The sequence below is a fragment of the Panthera onca genome, chromosome C1 (genome assembly GCF_046562875.1).
Source record: "Panthera onca isolate mPanOnc1 chromosome C1, mPanOnc1 haplotype 2, whole genome shotgun sequence".
Lineage (NCBI taxonomy): Eukaryota > Metazoa > Chordata > Mammalia > Carnivora > Felidae > Panthera > Panthera onca.
In genome coordinates, this window is record NC_138346.1 from 166,578,326 (window position 1) to 166,602,575 (window position 24,250).

The 24,250-nt window shown below is 38.9% G+C and overlaps 1 protein-coding gene across 23 annotated transcripts in view; it reads right to left on the bottom strand.

Moving 5' to 3' along the window:
* SGIP1 (SH3GL interacting endocytic adaptor 1) overlaps positions 1–24,250 on the bottom strand; it is a 201,186-nt gene that overhangs the window by 76,334 nt on the left and 100,602 nt on the right. For all 23 annotated transcript variants that reach the window (XM_060624194.3, XM_060624208.2, XM_060624215.2 and 20 more), the window contains 3 exons: positions 23,673–23,848; positions 2,144–2,168; positions 1,151–1,202 (listed from right to left, as the gene is read on the bottom strand). In XM_060624194.3, the coding sequence (XP_060480177.1) occupies positions 1,151–1,202; positions 2,144–2,168; positions 23,673–23,848 (253 nt within the window). The remainder of the gene's footprint in view (positions 1–1,150; positions 1,203–2,143; positions 2,169–23,672; positions 23,849–24,250) is intronic.

Here is a 24,250-nt window from a genome sequence, read left to right on the forward strand (position 1 = left end):
GAAAGTATATGTAAGAATGTCACATGTACTATGGACGAGAGGATTGGTAGGAGATAAGATCCCTAGTTCTCACTGAGGGACCAACATAATGGTCCATTAGAAATAAGCTGAGAAACTCTTTCAAGTCAAGATTCTCTATACTTAGAAGAGATAGTACGAGAGATAACAGTTTATTGCAAAGCATTTAGTTTCTTCAGATCTCAAATACCATTTATATTTGTCTGCATCACATCCCTGTATTGTAGCTAATGCAGTTTGTGATTAGTGAAAGTCAGTCATAGGTAGGTTAAGTGAAAGGCACCCAGGAAGTTTGTGTTTGAAGAAGAAACTACGTCTACTATTTTCTAATTTCCATACTCTCTTTCCAATCAACACTCACAAAGACTAGTTATAACCTCCTAATACCTTAAATAGAGCACATCTCAGAAAAAGAAGGACATTGAGAACTCAAGGGGAAGGGTGAAAATACGTTAAATTGTTATCCTTTCTCCTAATTATTACTTAAAATGATTATTAACAAAAGGCTGCAAAATCTTCATTTCTTCCCAGACTCTATTTCCCTCACTGATCCTGATGAGTTCTGTGTGTGCAATGGGAGTGAGAGGGGACGGGGTAGGGGGTCAGGAGGAGGGAAAATGAAAAGAATCCAGCTTTTAAATAGAAATAGTAGTCTTTTTGGAAAACAATGCCCATTTGTACAATACTTAACTCAAAGAATAGACAATGCAAAATACAGCGTTTTGCCAAAAACAAAAAAGCAGAATAGATTCTTTTGGTATATGACAGGTGGAATGTATCATGAAATTGAAGCCAACTAAACAGGCTATTCTTCATAGGGAGATATAATCATATGTCAGATCAGCATTCCAAACATCAAAAGATCTGTTCATACAGACTTTAACTTTTGCATTAGAGAGGGGTCTGCACATTCTGATAGTCACTTTGGATGACTATACAGTTCTTCTGTAAGTGTCTGCCTCAGGCTGCACTTGTGAGAAATGATAATACCCTTGAATCATGCTATGGACTCACACATAAAAGCAGGCCCTTTATTAATACAAGTTGAAAGCTGAGCCTAAAGGAGATCTACTTGATTGTTAACAATGTGTGATACCCTATATAAAACACAACTAATGTCTTCCATGCTCACCTCGTAAGTTCTGGAGTTGGTGTGGAACGCCTGGGTCTTGCCACTTCTTCACCTGATGTACAGGACAAAGAAACTTGGTAGGCATATTTTTACTATTCCTTTCTTATACATCTTATGAGCTATGTTTGGAAACACTTAGAGATTTACGTCCCATCAATAAGCAACTCAATATGAAAATTTTGCAAAACAAACCCTCTACCCAGGCAATGCAACAGCCACATATCAGACATATGTAGTAGCATTTTATGTGGCATTTGCAAAACCTAATTAACCAAGGAATTACCATGATAAGCTGTCAAACAGAAGAGCTGTATACTGCAGAGTTTAGCTGAGTAGCCTACCATGCTTCAAATGTCTGCCACCTTGAGCAGTCCTGCTTCCCAATTACCGTAAGAGAATGCTAAGCCAGGCCATATGTACATAGTACAGGAATCCAGCATTCTTTGCCTGTTCTTTTCTTGAAATGCCAAGAAAATGTTGTATCTTTAACTAGCAGCCCTGAATTTAGAATTCCCTGGAATATGCTATATGCCGCAGAGGAAATTCATGCCCTGCATATATTATAACCTGTATCATATCACTTTGGGTGACTAAAATTTTTATATCAGATAACATTATGAATGGGTAAGTTGCATCTGCCTTCGATTCCTTCCGTCCCTCTCCTCTCCCCACCCCCATCAACAAACACACACTTAATTAAATCCATTTCTAAAGTCAGATGATACAGCAAGAGTTGACAAATATCGGAAGAAGGTAGCAATGCTTTTCCAAAACCATATTCATTTTCAGAATTTAAATATTAATTATTCAGGACCCACCAGGCCCCTTTATCATTACAAGATTTCTTTGCTGCAAAAGTAAAACATTTGTAAACCTTAAAAATCAAGCCCAAGAGTGTATAATTGAAATATATACATATTTATGCTCCAAGATCCAAGGAACTATTTCTTCTTTTAAATTTTACTCTATTTCTGGTAGCTAGGATATACTTACTGGATAAGTTCCTTTTAATTGCACCCTAGAATTAGAAATAGACACTATAAGGTTTAAGACCACATATATGTTATGTACAATATGTATATTTCTGTCATTGCAATTAAACTGAATTCAGAAATGCAGATGGGGAAAAATGAAATTTTTCTCAGAATTGCATTCAAGTTGGAAATTGTAGACACACACATATAAATCAGTTTTTAATTTTACTCAAGGTTTATAGAGAGAAAGGAAGGGTAAATCATAAGTCTTCTGAACCAGAAAAACCCCTTACCTGGGCAGACTTGGTAAATTAAGCAAATACTGAATAGCTCAATTAAAAAAACAACCTTGAAGCCTATCAGACAAATAAATCCAAGTTTCTCATATGTTTGGTGTTTGAAAATTATAGAATGTATTGGGAGTATTGTCTGCTTTTATTAAGGTGGGGGAGGTCCATAAGTTGTTAGTAAAACGTCATTAGTTTACGAATGTAATTTTTAAAGACATAAGTGGCAAATGTTATAGGGAAGGAAAACTTGGAGGCATTGCCACTGAATGGGCTGTTTTAATCAGGGAGCCAAGGAATTTCATTCTCCTCAACTGCCCTTCCCACCTCAATTTCTTTCACTTGTCTGCCATAGGGCCCACCAATCCACCAACTGAAAGTCATTCCTTTAGCTCCAGGCATCGTGGTACAATAGGAATGCAAACAGCCCTGGTAAGAATTATTGGAGAAGGTATGGTCTAGTTTTTATAATACCCTAGCAGAAACTTATAACAGAAACATTGATTATATAAAAAGTTGTGATTCAAAACTGCTGTGAAAGATTCTTAGCCTGGGGTGCTACCAGAAAAGTAGAGCCCTGGAAGGGTGGCATCATGGGCTTGGAAGGGCCTGCCTTAGGAGAATGAGGGGGACAGAGTGGGGGTAGGAAAGTGCAAGTATAGGAAAGTATTCCAAAGGGTATGACCATGTGTTTGGTGGCTGGTCACAGATACGTTCTCTTCTCTCAAATGGTAACATGAACAACTCAGGATCAGATGTAGGGCCTTTATAACAGATCCAGAAGAAACTTCTTACCTTCTTTCCTAAGGATTTCTCAGAATTTTCTGTCTCATTTTGAACTCATTTATGATACAGGAGCAGTTTCAATCTGAGCAAGATTTTACTAGATGTTTTCTAACGAATGGCTCAATCTTTCACTCTGCATTTCCTGGCTTGTCTTGCCTAATAATACAATCTGTGTGTATGTGCCATTATAGAGAATTATTCCATTGTTAGTAAAGATTTTTGAAATAGAGATTAACTTTATTTACTTTAGTAAGTGAGCATTTTAAGTTAATATGTCTGATTAAGTTAATGTTTTTTTTTTAATTAATAAACATTTAAATTAAATACGGTCATTTAAATCAGCTACGGTCATTATGGGAGTTTGGATATAAATTGGTTTTCGGAAAATAAGACTCTGTAGACAAAAATAATAAGAGAACAAATTGTTTAAATGGAATTAAAATGTTGTTCTAGGTTTTGGAGCTTCAGAGAGTCAGGTTTTTATGGGTCTGAAGTAAAGATACCCAGGCTCTACTTCCTAGTAGTCGATCACGAGGTTGGCATTGAAGGAACAGAATTCTCCTAGAATTGTGAGACCTGAAACCCAAGAGACAGGGGACTCCTGAGGCTGTATCGAGGACCTTTTGGTCTCTCTATCCTACCTCTTCCATTAAAAATGTAATACTCATGAAACCAAACAAGGTACAAAGCTTCTTTTGTATTCGTTGGTTCTCGGTGTATCAATTCCTTACTAGACGTTCATTGTTGAGAGGCAATAAACAAGAAGCCCCTTTAACATTTTTATTAAATACTCCTCATAAGTGAACCATCACCAGTTAAGTGCAAGCAAGATACGGCAGAGGTGGGCAAGAAGACTCTGTTGTATAGAAATTAGGAAGAATAATATCAATTTAGAAAGGAACAGATATTCGAATGATCAGCAGTAACAGAAAAGAAAGTCCCATTGTCAGCTGGATCCCACATACGGCTCTTTGATGGCCTTGAAGTTGCAGCATGGCAATCTAGAGCAAGGTTAAGGCTATGTCGACCACACAAACCACATTCAGGAGAAAGCCCATTGAGTTAAAAACTCTTCTCCTTCCCAAGTGACCACATTTTCCTCTTTTTAATGATTGTCCTTACATGTAGACTGTGAATAAATCGCCTTCATTTTTAATTAGTTAATTCCCTCTTTTTCCTTAAAAAAAAAAGAGTAACTTGTCATAATCTCCGATGTCACCTAACTACTGGGTAGGAATCAGCCACACCTGAATAGCAGTCCCTGGAGGTGTTATCTTTGATCATCGGCTATGTGATTTAAACAGAGAACCACCAGCTTGTCAGCTGGGCCAGAGGATTGGCCCCAAATAATAACCAATTGATCAAATTGGCATGTGCTCACAGAGGGGATTTCAGAGGGCACTGTTTTCAGTTCCATTTCCTCTCTCAAGGCAGATGGGGGTCATTTCAAACAAAACAAGAACCCTACTTTTTGTTACTTTAAATTCATCATACATTTCAATCTGAGAAAAATGACTGATTTTTCACTTTGAACAACGCAAACTAATACTGATTTGTCTTCAGTGATGAAATACAGACTTATGTGATAACCTAGGAGTATTGACCTGAAAACATGTCTCTTCCTCCCAAGATGGAAATTATGATTATATATTATTAGGTATCAGTGTATACTGACCAACATAGATTATAGACCAGGAACTTACTTCAAATTCAGGGTTAAAAACAATGTGGCTTAAAAATTCTTTCCTTACTTTCTTCATAGCTTTCTTATTCTTTATTATCACTTTGCTGTAAACTGCTATGGTGCTTTTTGGCCAGTCTCCAGGCCTTGCATACACACACATCCATACCCACGCCTGCACACACACACACACACACACACACACACGCACACACACATTTTTCAAATTTAGCACTAGGGTTGGGATACTTATGTATTAATTTAGTTTGTTATGGAAAAGTGCTCTGATAATCTTAAAATATCTTGACACTTATATGATCAGTGGCTCCCAACCAATAAATATAATTCATCTGCTTCATTCGTTTTGGGTCATCATAAATTTAATGGGAAGCCAAACCTGGCCACCTCGCCTTGGCAACAATTTTCTCTATACATGTTTAAGGTAAAAATGTTGAGAGTTCTTACCGGGCTGCGCCTCTGTGATCAGCAAAAAGGAAGAGAGAACAGATACCTAGTCAGAGAATGATGGATCAGTCAACAGGCTTGGGTAACAGAAGATTTCATAAACAGCCAACCAAACATACACTCCAAGTAATCAGGCCAAGAAAGACAGGCAGTCATCATGCCTGTGGCTTATTTAAACCATGAAGAGGTTTTGGAGAACCTTACAGAGAAGCTATCTGTGATACAACATAGCTTTGTTAATGGGGTGTACTATTTCAGTGAAGTGTACAAAAGAAAAAAGACAGAAAATACAAGACAATTTCACTGACAGCTTTAAATGTTTTGTCATAAGGAGTTTCTCTCCAGATTATTTGGGGAGGAGGTTTTAGAGACTAGGTACTATAGAGAAAAGTGTTTCCCACACAACAGGGTGTTAGCAAACACCATAGATGTAATGTATTTCCCATGTGATTTGCACTAAATTGGAGCCTCCCCACATCAGACAGTAGGATTAGAAAGACCTCTTGTTTGCCTGGCTCTTCTCTTTGATATCCTATGGAATGAGTGTTGGTGAGGACTTTTTTTCTTGAAGTGTCCGTTCTTGGCCTGGTGATTTGGGCAGTCTCTACCAACAGGTAGGAATGTGACGGAAAAGACGAGGAGCCCCTGACAAGCACACATGGCAGTAAGGAAAACTGTCCAGCATCAGTAGAACAATGGTGGACCAGATGTTGTCTGTAAGAACACAACCAGCAGACATACGTCTTCTCTCCTTCACTTCTCAAACCTGGTTTATGGCTGCTATCAATTTACCCCAACAAACTCTGACTACTCTCCCTCTTCAGGGTTTTTCCACAGTAACAATAGTGACTATGATGTGAGTAGGGAAAGAGGTTTTTCTCAGAGTTTTGGTTTCAAAATATGGGCTACCCCATGAAGTTACTAGAGGTTATCTACGACCTAGTATTGCCCAAATCCCCAAATCCAGGCCGAAAGTGCAAATATGTAAGTATCCAGAAGGTTGCTCAGATGAAGAGGATGGTTCTACTCTCTGGAGGGTGGACAGGAAACAAGCCTCTAGCGTTTTATACCTGGGAGGCCTCCATGGATATCTGGTCCAACTGCCTTTTTGAAAAAGAGGGGAAAGTGAGGCTCTGAGACACACAGCTAGTAAATGGGTAGAGCCGGGGACAGAGTTTAGGTCTCTGGTCTCATTCTTACTTTACATCGTCGGAGGGCTCCTAAAGCAGAGGACCATGAATGCTTACTTCCTGTCTTGAATGTTTTGTGACAAAACTCATCACTTTGAACATGGTTACTCTAGTCAATTTTACTTATAATATTTGAGACTTTCTCATATGCCTTACGTTCCAGGTTCTGCTCCACATTTTTCTCACCTTTCTTATAAATTTGTCTATATGCATGTACATAATTTACATAAAATCAAAAAGTCCTCTTATGAATATGTATTTCTAGGCTTAAATTCTTTTATTGACTAATTCATACTGTGTTTTGAGAGGAATTCACTAATGAAAATTTAGATTTTATAATTCTTTTAATGACCAGACTAAAATTCTTCTCTAAGAAAAAATGTGGGAATATATGATTTTAGCTTCAATTTCATGGCAAACGATTCACTTTTTAAAGGTAGCATAAACTACAGCAAAGAGGGGATTAAAAGTGACACAAATTTCCCTAAGATGAAATTATGAAAAGTAATGTAAAAATAAAATGCAGATTGTACCCATACAGAGGCAGAGCCTTACATACAAAGAAACTTTATTCATTTAAGATTATAGAGAACACTTTTCAAAATAATTTCAATTACATTAATCTCCCCAAATTAAGTCATATCTTAATTTCCAATGAGTTAAAAACCTGTATTTTTAATCAACAGTTCCTGCTCGTATTTTTTTTTCTAGCGAAAGACAACATCATAAGATAGCATTTCAGAAGGTCCGCTTGCAAAATGCCTTCATCTGGGAAAAGCTGTTCAAGTTCATGCAGTCACAAGCTTATCATCCAGAATTGAGAAGACCCAGCTAGAAACTGTGGAGAGGTCAGACCCAGAAAGCCTCACAGTCCATACTTAAGAGCTATTTGAAACCTTCAAAAGAAAAATATTCTACACGTCAGATTGAAGGGCTTCATATATGTTAATTGTCACCATTAAGGTGCATAACGCAGCTGTATATTGGTTCTGCTGAACAACAACAATTCTGACAGCAAAATGTGTATGAGCCAGGAGAGAAGGGCCTCTGTTAAAAGTTTTATTTTACTCTTCCTCATTTCCCAAGAACGTTGAAGCCTTTAGCCTTCTACCTTTGCTCTACCAATATATGGAATTAGCTTCAAAGGTGGAAGGAAACTCATTCGTGTCTGGTCTCGATAGATTCTATAAGCTGAACACTATGCGTTGAGCGGCAAACTCAGATGGGTGCAGGGCAAGGAGCGGGGTGCTGTCTGTAAGGGCACGTGTCTTTCACAAAGCTTTGGTGAACTCGCCACTAATCGGGTGCACCCACGCCTGCCCTGCAAAAATGTGGGCCTACTGCTGCCAGATCTTCAGAGAAGCGGCACATCCGGATGTTTTTTTTTTAAATTTCAAACATCCTGGCTTTTAAATGTGAGCTAAAGTTGTTTTTAACTACACAAGCAAACAAAACACTTATTCCGTTGTTCAGAACCTGCAGGTGGCCAATTTGTCACTGATTGCAGGCTTCAGGGTCTCAAATAATAAGCTCTCAGTAGATTTTATCTACTGTTCTTATTACTTCACCTGATAACTCAAACAGGGACTTTGCAATTGGTCGATTCATTTTCTGAACAGTTTTCCTTTGTTCCTATTTAAATATTAATTACTCAATTCCTAGATTTCTCTTGATCTTCTGACACATTCTGGAGAAGGTTTTGGAAACATTTTATTATTCCCTCTACTTTTCTGAAAAGAGATAGTTCTGACTTTGTACTTGAGGCTATTTTCAAAGTGGGCATACACTAATAATTTGTGATTTGGTCACTAGAATGAAGACTTTGGTTAGAACATGTTGTATTTCTAAAATGCATACAGTTTGCAACATGAATATGCCTTCCTAAAATAATGTTTCAGCCTGTGTCCTCACAGTTTCCACAGTGTCCTTATTCCACACTAGCTTTGCTTTGTTATTTTTTGCACAAAAGGATTAATTTAAATTCAGCCTACTAGGATACCTTAGTCGTAGCCGATGCGAGTGTTTTAAGATATTTATAAAAAGAAGTAACCAAACACAATATGTCTTGCTCATCAAAATCACTAAATCAGCCTCAGTTTTTGAAGCTTTACAACGTCCTCATTTGCTAAATTCAGTGCTCTGTGGAACCAGAGGAAAATGCGTGAAAAGCTACAAAGCACCAAACAAATATTTTTATACAGGCTAGTCACAGCAAATTCAGTGATTCATGTTAGAGCATTTTCTAGGAAAGAATTAGAATATGTGATCATTATGCTTATTATTTTGATTCCAGCCAATATTCTTACTTGCTTTTAAATGCTTATGGTGAAGGCCAGCTATCGGGCAAACACTTCTCCCCCACCCATATCCATTAGGACTTGGTTGAGATGATCTTCTGAATCTCCATTTGGGAAGAGAAACAAACAGCCTGCTCGATGTCATTAAGACTCAACCAGACTGAGCAATCCATAAGATGGGCATTTCCAAAGGAAAATGAGGCAAGGAAATGGGAGGGGGATTCACCCTTAGAAACAAACAGCTCTCAATGAAAAGGGTTACTTGGCTATGAGGGTTAATGGCTACAAGGACAATAGGATGGAACCCAATGAGGAACAGGGCATTTTTAAGGCACCACAGGTCAACTTCAGGCCACATGATTCAGTAACATTTGAAGTGGCCAAATTTGGATAATTCAGAGAAAGGCTCAAGGTCAAGAATAAGCACAACCGGCAAAACGTAAAGAAAGGCTACTAAAGCATACCAACACAATTGTATGCCACAAAGGATGTGATACATACTTGACTCTCAATTACTCAGAGGTGGGCCATTCATCTTAGTATGAGCCATAGTGATAATAACAAGTGCTTATTTTATTTTTAGAAATGAGAAGACATTGGGTTCATATTTTGATAAATTGTAATATTTTGATCTCCTTTTTTGTTCTTCTGTGTCTTCCACTTCTCCTCCCTCCTATCACCCGGACTTCCCACAAGTGTGGTACCCTGCAGGTGGTACGGAGACTGCCAGGATGGGGACAAAGGACAGGATGACACATTACAGCACTTATTACAGTGTCCACTTAGGTGAGGTAAGTACAACCAACCACTAGCCCCTTCTCGGTGCTCATTAACATGGAAACAGCATTTCCATATTTTCTAGTCAGCCATGTATCAGCATCCTGGGAACGTGTTCCCAATACACCAGGCAACTGAGAAGAGAACAGTGAATTTTTTTTTTTTTAGTGGCTCTGTTTCATTGTTGTCCTAAAATAAACAATGATGTAGGTACATCATAGCAGATTTTTGCTGCCACTAAAAATCACCCACTGATACTAAAAAGGACTGTGGAAGAGTTGTTTTGCACTTTATAAAGATCCTCTTTTTTCATTTCTGACAACTCCAGAAGGGGACATTTTTCTGATTAGATGAAAAATAAAATAAAAAAGACCCTTTCCTAGGCCAGGTTCAGAAGCCTTCATTCACGGATGCTATCATGTTGTGCATTAAACAAGAAATTAACTTAACAAAGTGTTTGCCTAGCTTATGGTATGTATGTGTAACCTGACTAATCCAAGCAGAAGCTGCAATAAATAACAATTAATACCTAAAATATTTGATCACATGCCTGTTTTTGAGGCAGACGTAGATCTTTACAAAACTACCCTGTGGCCCTTAATAACAGGCTTGTAAAATCACTTAGCAACCAACTTCCTTTATTCTGCACGGGGCATAATTAAGCCTTGTCCTCTTTCACAAAGGTTTGTTTTTAAAATTCAAAATCTTGTTTAGGTGTTAAACACAGGCAATCATTGGATATGCAGATGATGAAAGTGAACAGAATAAATAACGCTTGGCCAAAATGTGGAAAGGACTTATTCCTTACCGGACTTTTCCTCTAAAAAGCGTAGCATGAGGAGGAAAAAGAAGAGAAAAATGAGAGAAGTGAAAAGTATTTTCAAGAAGAAGCAGGTCAAGCCTCAGAACAACCTCACTTAAAGCAGCTCTCAAGGAATTGCTCTTCTAATGGTTTCCCCTGGGTGTGCGACACAGTCACTCCTATGCCACTGGCTCTGGCTTGAAGAACGGCAGAATGTGGCACCCCAAAATATGCTACTTTGGTATATTGATCACTGTGAACTGCAAGCATTTGAAAACGGTAAATGCAGGGAGATGCTTTCTCTGAACAACCCTCATCTGTCTAAAGATAAAGCCTCCAAAAGAATTGTCATCAATCCCCTTCCCAGGGGTGTTACCAATCAGGAAGGATTGACTCATACCATGGAGAGGAAACCAGAGGTGGATCCCACACCCTGACAACTTTGTCACAAAATATTCTTTCCGTCTATTCTTGTAAGAGCTCTTTTACCTTTCCTAAAGATCAGACACTCTCCCTTCAGAGGCCTACATCCCCTCCCCTAATTCAGAATTCTAAAGCCACCTCTTTGACTTACTTATTTTTCCTGGGTGTCTCCCATGTATACAGGAAGTCTCCCATGTATACACTTGTTAATAGACTTTGTTTTTCTCTTATTAACCTGTTTTTTTTGTTAGAGTCCCAGCTGAAAGCCTATGTGGGTAGAGATAAAGTTTTGCCTTCCCTGTAAGTTCCAGCTGTAGAGGGCATTGGTGTGGCCTTCATTTGAGCACATTGTAACCTCTCTTTTGAATGCTTTTGTCAAATAGCTTTTATCAAATAGATGTGTGCCTTGAAGATAGAAAATTATGCTTTGTGATTTGGAAGATGACATAATTGCAATGCAGCTGAGCATGGTCATAAAACTAATACATGAGATTATCCAGAAACTCCAGTTTTGTCAGGGAACCCGGTACCCATCATCTTTTCTCAAGATACCCTGGATAGAACCACCAATTCTTTCATCCCATATTTTATGTCTCCCCACTCCCCACGGACATTAGCAAATTACTTTCCTGGTGAGTGGTTGCTGGCCCCTCAGAATGCTCTTTTATTTCCTGGGCAACTGTCTTGGTGAGGGCCCCATGTCTGGCTGATGGTAGAGCTCCACTGGCCTTGTATACGCACTTCCTGGCTGATGGTCCTATTTCCAGTTTTGTCTCCTAAATTCATCCTCTGCTCTACCTCCAGAATTATTTTTCAAAATAGTGAAGTGAATATATTACTCTGCCCTTCAAAAACCTCCCAATCATACAAAAATTAGAACACATGCTCTATTCTATGTCAGTTAGGCCTTCACGATGGGCTCCAATTTACCCTCACATCTTCACCTTCCACCGCTGTTCTGCATGAAGCTCACACTTAACCTTGGAGGCTCCTGGTCATCTGAATGTTTGCTCCACTCACACACTTCCCTGCCTTCTGCTAGACTTCGAGGCCTTCTCCTTCTCCCTCAATTACAATTTTACTTATTCTTTAAGGTCAGGACCTTTTCTTCCATTGAGGCCTTCTCCAATGTTCCCTGTCAAAATCAGTTGTTCCCTTCTCTGGTTTGATCATAACACATTCCTTTTGTTCAAAAGAACAAACTCATGTTGAAGGTTTTTCTGCTTGCCTGGCATTTATTAGCCTCAGAAAAACCAAGGTACACATTGCTAGCATAATTTTTGCAGTTCTTATTTTGTCCTGTTTTATTTAGATGTCTCCACTCGATTATTAACTCACAGTAATGGTCATGAGTGGACTCTCTCTGGTCCCAAACATAGTGCTAGGCACACAGGAGGCATTCACACATGTTTAGGAATTCCCTTTCTAGGGGCCATTAAAACACTATAAAATGCATAGTATCTTTTAAAATACAGAAAGATGAACTGGTCTCTGAAATAAAGCTGAATTGTATATGCCCCAAGGGATGTGACCCTCTTTGTAATGGTTCCTTCACCAGCTCCTATAAATGTTTCAACTTAGCTCCTACTTAACTCTTGGTCTCTCTGCTATTAGTGACCCCAGGGTCGAATACATATTACAAAGGCTCCCAGGAAGTAGCACAGCTTTGTACAAACATTAGTATAGAGCTGTGTGATCAGATCTTGGGGCAGGGGTGGAGAATGTTCTCTCATAGCCAAAAACTAATGCTGCAGAATAACTGAGGGTCAAGATAGGTGCTGACATTCTTGGTGCTTTTGGTCCCAGACCCTTGGTAAGTAGCACAAAGAAATGAAAGTTATTAAGGTCCATGTTCTCAACCTACAGATAAAAAGAAATTCTTGGGTTAAAATCAAATAGCTTTAAAGGAGTTGTCATGGAAGGAGGAGCAGAAGCTTTTGTATATTTAAATCAGCTTAACCCCTTATTCTCTGGATGCTTTTGAGCAGGCTGTACTGCATCTCAATTCCGTAAGGCAGGGATGTAGATTTGTTGCGGAATTGTAGGAATTTGTTGTGGAATAGTTGTAGGAATGTTATGAGAATTAAAAGATGTGGATGATATTGAGCTAATGTTTACTGAGAACCTTTACCTTTACCTTGGCGTCCTTGTTATTTCTAATTTAGCAGTGAGGACAAGGAGGCTTAGATAAATTCCAAGGCCGCACAGTTACTAAGGAGCAGAGCTGGGTCTGGTTCCCAGCTTACCTACCTCCCCAGACCCTGGTTGGGGTGGGCCTATGGCACAGATCAAGTCCCCTAAACTGATTAACCCATTCTCAGGGCCTTAACAGCATTGGGATCTAGAAACAATACAGCTAAAAGCTCACAGATCGAACATCCTGGAAAATAATCTTGGGTCTTTCCAAAGAAAACAGTTAAATAATACACCAGGGCTATCTATCAGAGCAGGTCTCAGGGAATGAGCTTTTCAGAACGTGAACTTGTGTTTCTAGGTATGGTTTCAGATCTTGGAATTAAACTGATTGTAAGGTAAATTTCTCAGCCTTTTCCTAGAATTAAATGTATTGAATTAGAATCACAAATGATAAGGACTCCCCCCCACCCCCGCCCCACCACCGCACACCTTCCCAATCCAGACTTCATGATGATTAAACCATTTTTATTCAATATGTTGTTTGTTTTAATTGTTAGCAGTTCCAACACCTAGGCTATGAGCTCTGGCTTAAGGACTTCTTCAGAATGTCACACGAATGAACAAAGGGAAAAAAACCCTGTAAGACAATTCTCTTCTGGGGAAAACAAAGATATTAATGAGCTCACAGCATCAGAGTTGATTTTTCATTGTAGAAAAGCTACTAAGAGAACTGGAAAAGAGATGTATACCCCTGGGTGCACTTGTACAGAGAAACTGAATGAGTGAATTTTTGGACTGGACAAAACATATACCTAAAATATAATCAATGAATCATCTCTCATGCAGGGATTGTCCTGTGCTGTGGCTTGAGAAAGAATAATTCTCTGATTTGCAAGCCTTGTTGAAAGGCAGCTCACCCTTACCCTAAACCACTTTCTAGTGCAAGGAGTCATTCAAGTTAGGTCTTGTTGAGGCCTACATTTCTGTGCAAGGGGCTCAAAAGCAACAACATTTACAACTGAACTTAGTTTAAGACCCAGAGCTGAAGCGAACAGAGGTGAATGAAGAAAGTACACAGCAGAGTTTAGTGATCCTCACACAGAGGTTTTGTGCTCTAAATACATCCTTGCACTCTTAACAAGGAACCAGCTGCCATGGGAATTTGGGGCACCAAGTTTCATAAGAGTGGAACCAAGACACGAAAAAACCAAGTCTATCCTATAAGCTTCTTCAGTCTGCAGCCGTTTAACCTTAAAAATAAGATGGCTGTATTTTGGATCTTTATATTTAACGAATGAGATTTGATTATAAATATAACCAGTTCTTATCAGTTATGTATGACAGAAATTAAAAAAAGATAATTCATTTAGATATTTATTGGGTACCTAATAAAGACAAGACACTACTCTAGGTATATTGCTGAACAAAACAATAGGAACAATGGACAAAATGCTCTAATCTTATTCTGGGGGCCAGAGGAAGGAGATAGGCAATAAATAATAAACATAATAAAGAAGCAAACTATCTTGGACTTCAGGAGATGCTAAATGAAATTTTTAAAAGTAGAGCAAATAAAGAGGTTTGGGAATGCCAGGGTAGAGAGTTTTATAATTTTTCAATAAGGTAGTCAGGGTAGGCCATTGAGAATGTGACTCTAACAAACTCCTGAGCCTGAGAGGGACGTCACACTGTGGCCATTTGGAGGAAGGAGGCTCAGCCAGCGAGCCAGGTTAGAGTGGAATGAAAAGGAAGAGTGGCAGGTGGTACCCTGCAGGTTGGGGGTGTCCCCACCATGATGGTCTTGAAGGCCACTGCAGAGATTTTGGATTTGTTCTGTTCCACTGCAGCGTATGGCCGTTACTTAGCAGGAATTCTCTGGTGTGGGGGTTTAGTAACTGTTGGTTGCCGAGAAGAGCCATAGCTGAGACAGATGAAGCCATCTCAGAAAATGCCTGGATGTGACATACGCTGTCATTTTCATTACTCTTTGGAAGCTGATTTTGATTCCCTAAGTATCAAGTTAAAAAAATAAAACAGAGATGGGTTTCAAATAGGTTAGGAAGTGGAAAGGAGTTTGTACTGGGCAAAACAGAGTGAGGCCAGTGCATCTTGCCTTCCCTGTCTGTTGGCTGCTTCAGGATAAGAGTTCAGATGGGCTCACTGGCCCTGTACCACTGTTGTGCTGGTAGCCGATTCCAGTGATGGTTCCTACCTTCCATGGGCAGTGAGGGGCTGTGTGTTAGACAGAAAGAAATCTCACCTATACTATATTCTGTTCATTATGAAATTTCCCCCAGTGGCCGAAGAAACATTTTCTGACATAATGAATTTGAGTGATTCATACTCTAAGAGGTTTTTTTTTCCTAAAACAATTAAAAAGTACATCTATTGCTGTAGATTATTTCAGGCACTAAAAAAAAAATTCTCCTTCAAGGGACTTTTTTCTTATATTGTTATACTTATTTTTATACCGTGATTCGTACAGTTACAGAAACTTCTTAGTACAAAAATAAATACAATAGTATAAAAAAGGTAAGACAGTATGTACCACTAGGTGACTGAAACCTGAGGCTTTAGTTTGGAGAACAGGGGCGCCTGGGTGGCTCAGTTGGTTAAGGGTCCAACTTCGGCTCAGGTCCCGATTTCACAGTTCATGAGTTCGAGCCCTGTGTCAGGCTCTGTGCTGACGGCTCCAAGTCTAGAGCCTTCTCAGAATCTGTGTCTCCCTCTCTTTCCCTGCCCCTCCACCCTCACACTCTGTCCCTCTCTCAAAAATAAATAAACATTAAAAAAAATAGGTAAGAGACAGACATCTCACTGGATATGTGGGTTCAGGGGAAGAGAATTATGACAAAATACTGGCGCTCAGAAAAGAAGAACATGTTAAGTTAAACTTTAAAAAAAGAACTTGCACACTGTAAGAGAAGAAAGAGAGTTATTGTTTGTATTATTCATCCATCCAATATTGCAGGAAAATGGGTGAATTGCAAGGGGAAAGATCAAAGAAATGGAGAGCCATAAATCTGCTCTCCTTCTAAAATGTGAGGGATGTACATTGCATTTTGTCATAGCAAAATACCAAGCTCCATTTCATTTCCCACAGTGAAGAACATCCATCCATCCACCCAAGTATTTTCTAAGTACCTCCTACGTGTCACTCAATGTTGTAGGTCTTGAGGGAAAATGTTGTAGGTCTTGAGGGAAGGCTCCATCCATGGGCTAAAAACCTGAGGGTCTAGGTTCTTACTGAATCAATCATAAAATATACTGTTACAAACTTATTTTCCAAATCGATTGCTTCATTACAGAGCCCGATCTACTCCCTTTAGGTCCATCAGCTAATAAAAATAGTTTTACATTCAAACTGTATACCAGAAGGACCAACACAACCAAGGCAGAAGAACATAATGATATAAAAATTAGCCTTTTTGATGATAATTAGCACTGTAATTAAAAGCATGCAATTCAGGAATTTCCTGCCTCTGGTTGAGGACATATTAATATTTTTATGTGTCAAAATTGTGGCTATATTGTCTCACTTAGATTTTAAGCTGGTAACAGAAATTGAGGATGTTAGGCCTCTAATCCTGGTGATCATGTTTCTGAAACTGCCTTCCCCAATCAGATCTAGTTGTCTGAGATAGAACAAGATGGAAGAATCTGGAGTTATGCAAGGAAATTCTAATTCTTACCCTCACAACATGGAGCAAAAGACCATGTGCTCAGAGGGCCCAACCAACATTAATTGGCAAAATAATGACAAAGGCAATCCAGATTGAATTCATATTCTGCCCATTTTCTAGAAGATAAAAATATCCAACACACAGATTTCTTCTTACCAGCACAGGATGGGCACGAAAAGTATGGAAAAATGATATTTTTTTCCTAAAAAAAATAGTAATAAAGAACAATAAGTCTCAGGTGTGAAACTAATTCTTCTGCAGTCCATGGCTTATTAGAGTGTAGGAAAGAGAACAATATGTTTTGAAAAAGGAAGGTCCTACCCATTTCATCATCTATCCTTCTCTGTAAGGCCAGAAGAAAAAAAAAAAGAGTGACATCCTATGTGTCAACTGGATGATTTTGGTCAGGGTGCCTGCAGCTCTGTCTGGAGGGGGCTTCTCAGAATGCATCAGGGATATGGGATCTGGTCACAGTGTTTGCTCAGTATTTGCAATGGGGTGTGGTAGCTTATATATCTGGTCTAGATCCAACTGATCGTGTGTGCCCTGTGAAGCTCTCCTTAAAGAGTAGAACCCAAGCTCATCCTCTTCCCTTCTACCAGCTGCACTTGAGGTCTGTGCTGAGCACTTAGCATCAGAATGCACTCCTTAGCCTCCCCTTGCACCCTGCAGCAATCTTACTGGGAGCGAATGGCAGTGTGTAGGAGACTGGAGCTCTCCTCCCCCACTGATGACTCTTTGTTTTTACTGAACTCGATGGGGTGCTGAACCTTCTGCCAAAGTGAGGACAGGAAAGGGGGTGGTGTTACCAAGCAGCGGCAAATTCATGGATTTCACTCACTGGCAGGCTAATTTGGGGGTGGCAGGGTGGGTGGGCCACCTGGAATAGGCAAACAGCACCAGACTTTCTCCAGTTCAAAGCTATCGCCCTCTCCCCATATTTTTTGATTAAATAACTCTGTTATGGATTGCAAAGCACCAGGAATAAGCTTAAACTAATAACTCCTTCTGAATGCCATGCCATATTCTTTAATTCCTTATAGCACTGAATCTTATAGGGGAAGGGGAGAAGGCACCAACATATATGCCAGGTGAGGTCAACACCTGCTCCTACATCATTTTGCATGCCTGTGTTGGGTTAACAATTGGTTTGATATTTGGATATCAGCCCTCTTCTCCTTGACTTTGCTCAAGTCCTCCCTCTCTATTTTTATATTCTTTCTCACTCTTGCAAATGTCTTAAAGAAAAGTGGAGATGAAAGGGGAGCTGATACTTATAGACCCCCTCCTGGGAGACAGGCACCTAACTGGGCATAATCTCTTGTTCTCTTCACATTAGTCCTGCAAGAGGATGGATATTCTTGTTCCCATCTTATAGATTTGGGGTCTGAAGCGTCATGTTAAGCAACTTGCCCATGGACACAGATAATAAGATATAGACTCAAAAGCCTGTGTTCTTCCTACTCAACCAATGTGCTTTAAGGAAATGTTCTCTTTCTTGGTCTCCTTGCTATAACCCCAAACTGCCCCTAAAACAGAAAGCTTTCCACAGAGGCTCTTGAGTCAGAATACACAGTAGAGTATTCACCCTTAGAGGGATTTAAAGATAATGGAATTATAGACCCTTACTCTGTAGATGAAAATAACCTACTGTGTTTTTAACTTGGCAGAAAGGAGGCAGACGCTGAAGGTCAAGTTCTGGTCCTCAGACTTTCAGCAGCGTCTCTATCTTTCTGAGTTAATTTCTTCTGTAAAATGTGATGATCACCACCTCTCTGCCTGCTTAGTAGTGTGGCTGCTCATTCCATCTTTCTGATTATGACAGCATATATAAACTGTAAACTATTATTATAATAAAGCTTCAACATAAAAAATGCTGACTGATTAGGAGAACTGAAAAATGTGAGCCATATAAAAATGAGGTGTCATTCCTTAACATTTAAAACAAAGGTGCCTGAAGTGTTCATATAAAATGAGAGACTTTTAATAAACTAGAAATCACACATGACACAGCAGTAAGGCTGCCTGAACTGTCAGCTCAGCCTTGCTCTCTTGTCACACGGAATGGCTAGGAGGTACTGTAGAAGGTATGTCCGTGGATCGAGGGGGAAGAAAGCCTGGGGGGTGGGCTTCTGAGTTGGGATCAAGAGCCCTGAAGGGCCCATCAAAGTGATAGCCTTCACTATCACTTTGGTTTGTGGGTACTCAGAAGTTGTATGCAAAATGTTTTCCATGAGCTAATGAACTTCGAATTTTTCCCCTGGAAAGAGACCCAATAGCTTTCATCAAAAGTAGTAACATAGTGGGTAAGGGTTCTGAATCAGAATCAGATCTTCTGGGTTTAAATCCCAAGAACTTTGCTTATTAGCTCTGACATCGTGGGTGAACTTAATTAATACTTCCATGCTTCAATTTTCTCATCTGTAAAATGTGGGGAGTAATAGTACCTAGTTCATAGAGTTGCTATGAGGATAAATGAATTAATATGTGTGAAGCATCTGACACACAGCACTCAAATTTTCACAGCTGCCACCACCACCACCATCAGCATCATGAGTTTTCAAAGTGGTCTTAGAGGATGTTGACAGGTATTCGCCATGAATACTCTTGTTGTTCTGATTAATAATAGGTATGATTTACTAGGTTCTTAGCTTGCCCCTATCAGAGAACTGACTGATGTAGCAGTATAAAGATTATTCACCTCAGTCAAACTCAGGACAACTCTGAAGGGACAGCCTAGCTCTAGAGTTCCCATAGGGTCAGCTCAGGGTGCTGTTGGGCATGCAATACAGCTTAACTTCCCCTTCTACCCACCTTACCCCATAGGAGTTGAGCCCAAGGTCACTCCTTAATAAATAAGTTGCACAGTAAACTTGGAGTTGGAAAAGGAGATGGTTTGTCCTTTGTTAATCCTCTAAACAGCACAGCTACAATCAAGGACAAAAGTTACACAGAGATAGCATTCGGGCTTACTAATTTCTTTCAATAATGAAACAGCCTGCCTCAAAAAAGCAGTGTACTTTGCAAGACAGAAGAAGCACTATTACTATTGAAAGGGTCAGTATCAACCAAACAAGTTGGTATTTTAGTGAAATTTGTTTCTGTTTATCTGCTCCTGGCTAGCATGTTGCATAGCATCACTCATATTTAGAATTTAGTGATTAGAAATTTTTACAAGGAAACTTCCTGGGTTCAGTAGAATCTGGGGATAATTTGAAGATAAATGGGGAAAAAATCCATTTCCTAATGAACTCTCAGAAGTAATCCTAGATTATTTAAGATACAATGGCAGAAATTGTCAATGCCCACCACTGTTCATTTACTCCTTTGTCTTTACCTAACAGAACCCTGCCAAAGACTACATTTCCCAGACTCCCTTTTAGCTAATGTGGCCATGTGACTAAATTATGGCTAGTGGTAGTGATGTTTGCAGACTCTGAGTGAAATCTTTAAAGGAAACCACGTGCCTTTTACTTTCTCTTTCCTTCATCCCAAGGTTGGAACATGGAGTCGATTGATGGGTGGTAAGGCAGCAGTAGCCTCAGAAAGGTGAACAGTAGTTTCTGGGTTCTTGAATAACCTCTGGACTAGGACTCAATTATCCATCTGAGGTGCCTACCAGTTTTGACTTTTACATGGGAGAAAAGTAAACCACTTATTTTGCTTAAGCCATTACTATTTTGGTCTGTGTTAAAGCAGCTGTACCAATATTCTAACTTGTACAGATACCAAATCAACAACTAAAATCTAAGAGCTGTTCATTCTTTGCCCAATCAGCATAGTATCAGGAGACTACACTATGAAAAGAATAGAAATGAACATACTTGCCTGTGAGTTAACACTTACATCACCCCCCTCCTTTTTTGGTGCTCTGCCTTATCCTGGCCCACATTATATTTTACTTCTGTATAAAAATCAAGGGCCAAGGCAAGATCTGGACTGAAATTATGTTTATTTGTCTATATAGTAGGATTTTTGCCAGCAATTAATACCCCAATTTTCTATGCTGCTGATGCTTTGTTTTGGGGATGAGTAATTTTCAGATAGGTTTATATTATATATATACATAGATGTATGCATTCATTCATTCAACCATCCATCCATCCATCCATCCATTCATTCATTTATTGAGTAATTTGACCATGTAGTGTGTACAGGGAGCTATTCAAATAAAATGAGAAGCAATTCATGATAAGAGATATCAAATGGGTTAAAATTCATTGATACATATTCACAGATGGCTGAGTAGAACAAGTGAAACATAACTTAATCTTAAAATTCTTTAAAAGAAATAGAAATGAGAAATCCAACATAAGCCATTGTTAGGAATCACTTGCCATTTAGAATCTCCTCTATTTCTATTAGAGTAATGATTGACGCTTTTGTAGCATAAGAACCATAACCAATGTGAAATATACGATATATTATTAACTAGCGTAGACTCTATTTCTCTTTTTGCACCTGAATTAAGTGTAGACATATAAATGTCTGATTGCTTGGTTGGAAACATCTAAAGTTGCAAAAGGATCTGCCATTTTTATCATGGGACTAACTGGATTTCAGAAGTTTTTCTAGTTATCTTGTACCAGAGATAACATACTGCATATGTCATTTATGAAATAAATGGGGTACACGTGGGTTATCTAGAAGAGGTTACGGATTCTAAAACCAAGAATATATTCTCAGTTACAATCTCTCTTTTTACTTATGTATATCCAGAAACACCCTTACCTTTCCCTAAAGTAGCAATAACAGCTCATTCCCCTACATTAAATATCAAAAATCATAAATATTGGGGAATCCTCATAATGGGCAGAGCCAAGTTCCCACATCAGAAGGAACCTGGGGGTCCGGGGGACGGTGGTGGTAGGGGGATCTGAGAGTCCCTTAATTCATGGTGTTGCTGGTATGCAGAAACAGCCTAACCTTGTAATTACTTTCTCTGAGTGCCCCCATCTACATTTCACACTACCTTCCCTAACCAGAGTTTTAACCACATCATGTCAAGATATTACCATGAAAATAGGTGTTGAGAAGAGCTCAGAATAAACCACTCTTCTTGCTGCACCATCAGTAACACAGCTAGTTGGAGGAATATCTGCTAGATGCCCCGGCAAACATATTCTTTTTGATAGAGGGGATTTCATCTTTCCTAAATGCAACTAGCTTTTGGCCAAATATATGCTGTATGTCTGCAACAGTTTTAGTAAATTCTCTTTTCTTTCTTTCTCCTTTTTTTTTTTTAAGTTTCTTTCACATAAATCTGTTCATTTAATCCCATGATCTTGTCTTCTTACACTTACCCCTAGGTAGCTTCCAAATGCCCACTAAGTGTGTTAGACCCTATGGAAAAGTGGATATAAACTGGTTTCAGGAGGTTAGGTAAATTTTAAGTTAATTTAAAACAACAGTTCAGTAAGTGAAAAATGATTTGAAAGATGTCAACTGAAAAGTCAAAATGTATGCATTTAAAATGCCCCTCTTACTAGAAATCACTGGTATTGCAGCCCTAATTGTGGGTTTTAAATCTGTACTTTCCATTGCAGAGGGAAAGAAAGCACATATATTTCATGACTCCTGTTTTCAGGGAGACATCTTAAAATAGCAAGTGCGTATATGATTAAAAATCACCTGAAATATCATTTCCTGTGGTTGATTATTATTAACAATCAGTTTATTCATCACTAACAGCAGTGATAAAGGCCATTATAAGCACTAAGCACTAAGGAAGGCATCGTTATAGATTTTATTCATCCCAGGCAGGCAAATACTTATTCTCAGAAGATAGATGATTACAACTTCTTTAGAAAGTTTTGTTGAGTTTTTTAAAAGCACCTCAAAAATGGTTCAGAATTTATTAACTACCTCTGTCAGGGGGTTGCTGTAGGAAGATCAGATCTTTCTGAAGAAGATGCCAAGAACATATTAGCTGCTAGTTTGAGAACCTTCATCTGTTCCTTACATCTATTTTTAGAAAACAGTTGTAGCGTTTAGCAAACACCACTGAGAAAATGTACATGTTGGAACCCAGAATTCAGCAACTATAGAAATCTAGTAGGTGGGAACAGGGGGAAAGGAGAACAAATTGTAGAAAAATACCAATTTGAATAATGTAAGTAAGGTCTGCCTATATTTTAGGTGCCTGAAAGATGAGAGTATTTAAAACATTTTGATAATAAAATATAAGGAAGATTATGGGCTTTAATATCTTTATTTTTTATTTTATTTTTTTTCAATATATGAAATTTATTGTCAAACTGGATTCCATACAACACCCAGTGCTCATCCCAAAAGGGGTTTGAATATCTTTAGATTATGATCTGTGACATTAGATTAATGTTTCTTTTGGGAGCAGAGCAATGAAAATGTTGTTGTTTTTAAAGAAAAATAATTTCCTTAGTTTTCTTCCCATGAGTTTCTAGGTGTTATATCATAAAAAAAAAGACACTATGATGTGTTTTTAAAAATCACTGTTAGTAGGGGCACCTGGGTGGCTCAGTCGTTTAAGCATCTGACTCTAGATTTCCGTTCAGGTCATGATCTCACAGTTTGTGAGTTTGAGTCCTGCATCTGGCTCCAAACTGGCAGTGTGAAGGCTGCTTGGGATTCTCTCTCTCTTCCTCTTTCTGCCCCTCCCCAGCTCTCTAAGTAAATAAACTTAAAAAAAAAAAAAAAACACCGTTAGTAAATATGTAAACCTCATATTATTCTTAATTGCTTCAGAAGTAACTCTGAATAATCTTTTTGTTATTTTTCCTTCTTTTTCAAATGCTTGCAGGAATGTAAGCCAAAAAGAAATGTGGTCCCATGTATTTTTGCCACTTTGCAAAGCACAAAAACAATTATAAAATGAGCATAGCTTTCTAAAACAGAAGGAGCTGTTTAAGGTTTACATAAAATTCATAAAAGGGTGACCACATGCCAGCCTCCAGTTTAAGGGGTTTCTGATCTATTTAGCACGTATGGGCGGAACACAGCTCTCTGTCCAACCTCATCAAAACTTGGCATAAACACCACTCACCACTGGTGATGGGGAAAGTGCAATGTTGCCTATCGATGCCTTCAGCTCATCCACGGTCACAGCACTCTTAAGAATGTCTTTAGATTGTAATGGCTTAATCTTGATATTAAATTTCTTGTGTGATTCTTCTTCCTCTTCCGATTCACTCGAAGAATAAAAGTGCTTTCCTTTGGTAGGTAGAACACAGTTAAAGATACAGAACTCTTTTTTCTACTGGGAAGCAATGATAAGTATAAGACAAGAGTGACTGCATATAGAGGCAGCAAAGGTATCCTTAGATGGCAGGAAATCAAAGCAAAATACACAGACAAATAAAAGAGCAGATTAGGAAAGTGTTCAAATTTATTTACCTTTCCTTGGAACATGATTAAGAATGGTGAATTTCTAGGAGTAGTAGTATAAGGTCCTACATTTTTGCTGCAGGTGGCCATTTGTTATGTCCCACTCAGTACAAACACGGACAGGCCCACGGGAGCTTTCCTGTCTAAGGAGAAAGAAGGCCACTCTTGGGATGATTTGTGGTGAGTTTCCAGTACTTTAGGGACGCTCTGCCCAGAGATGGTTTGTGGGGAGAGTAC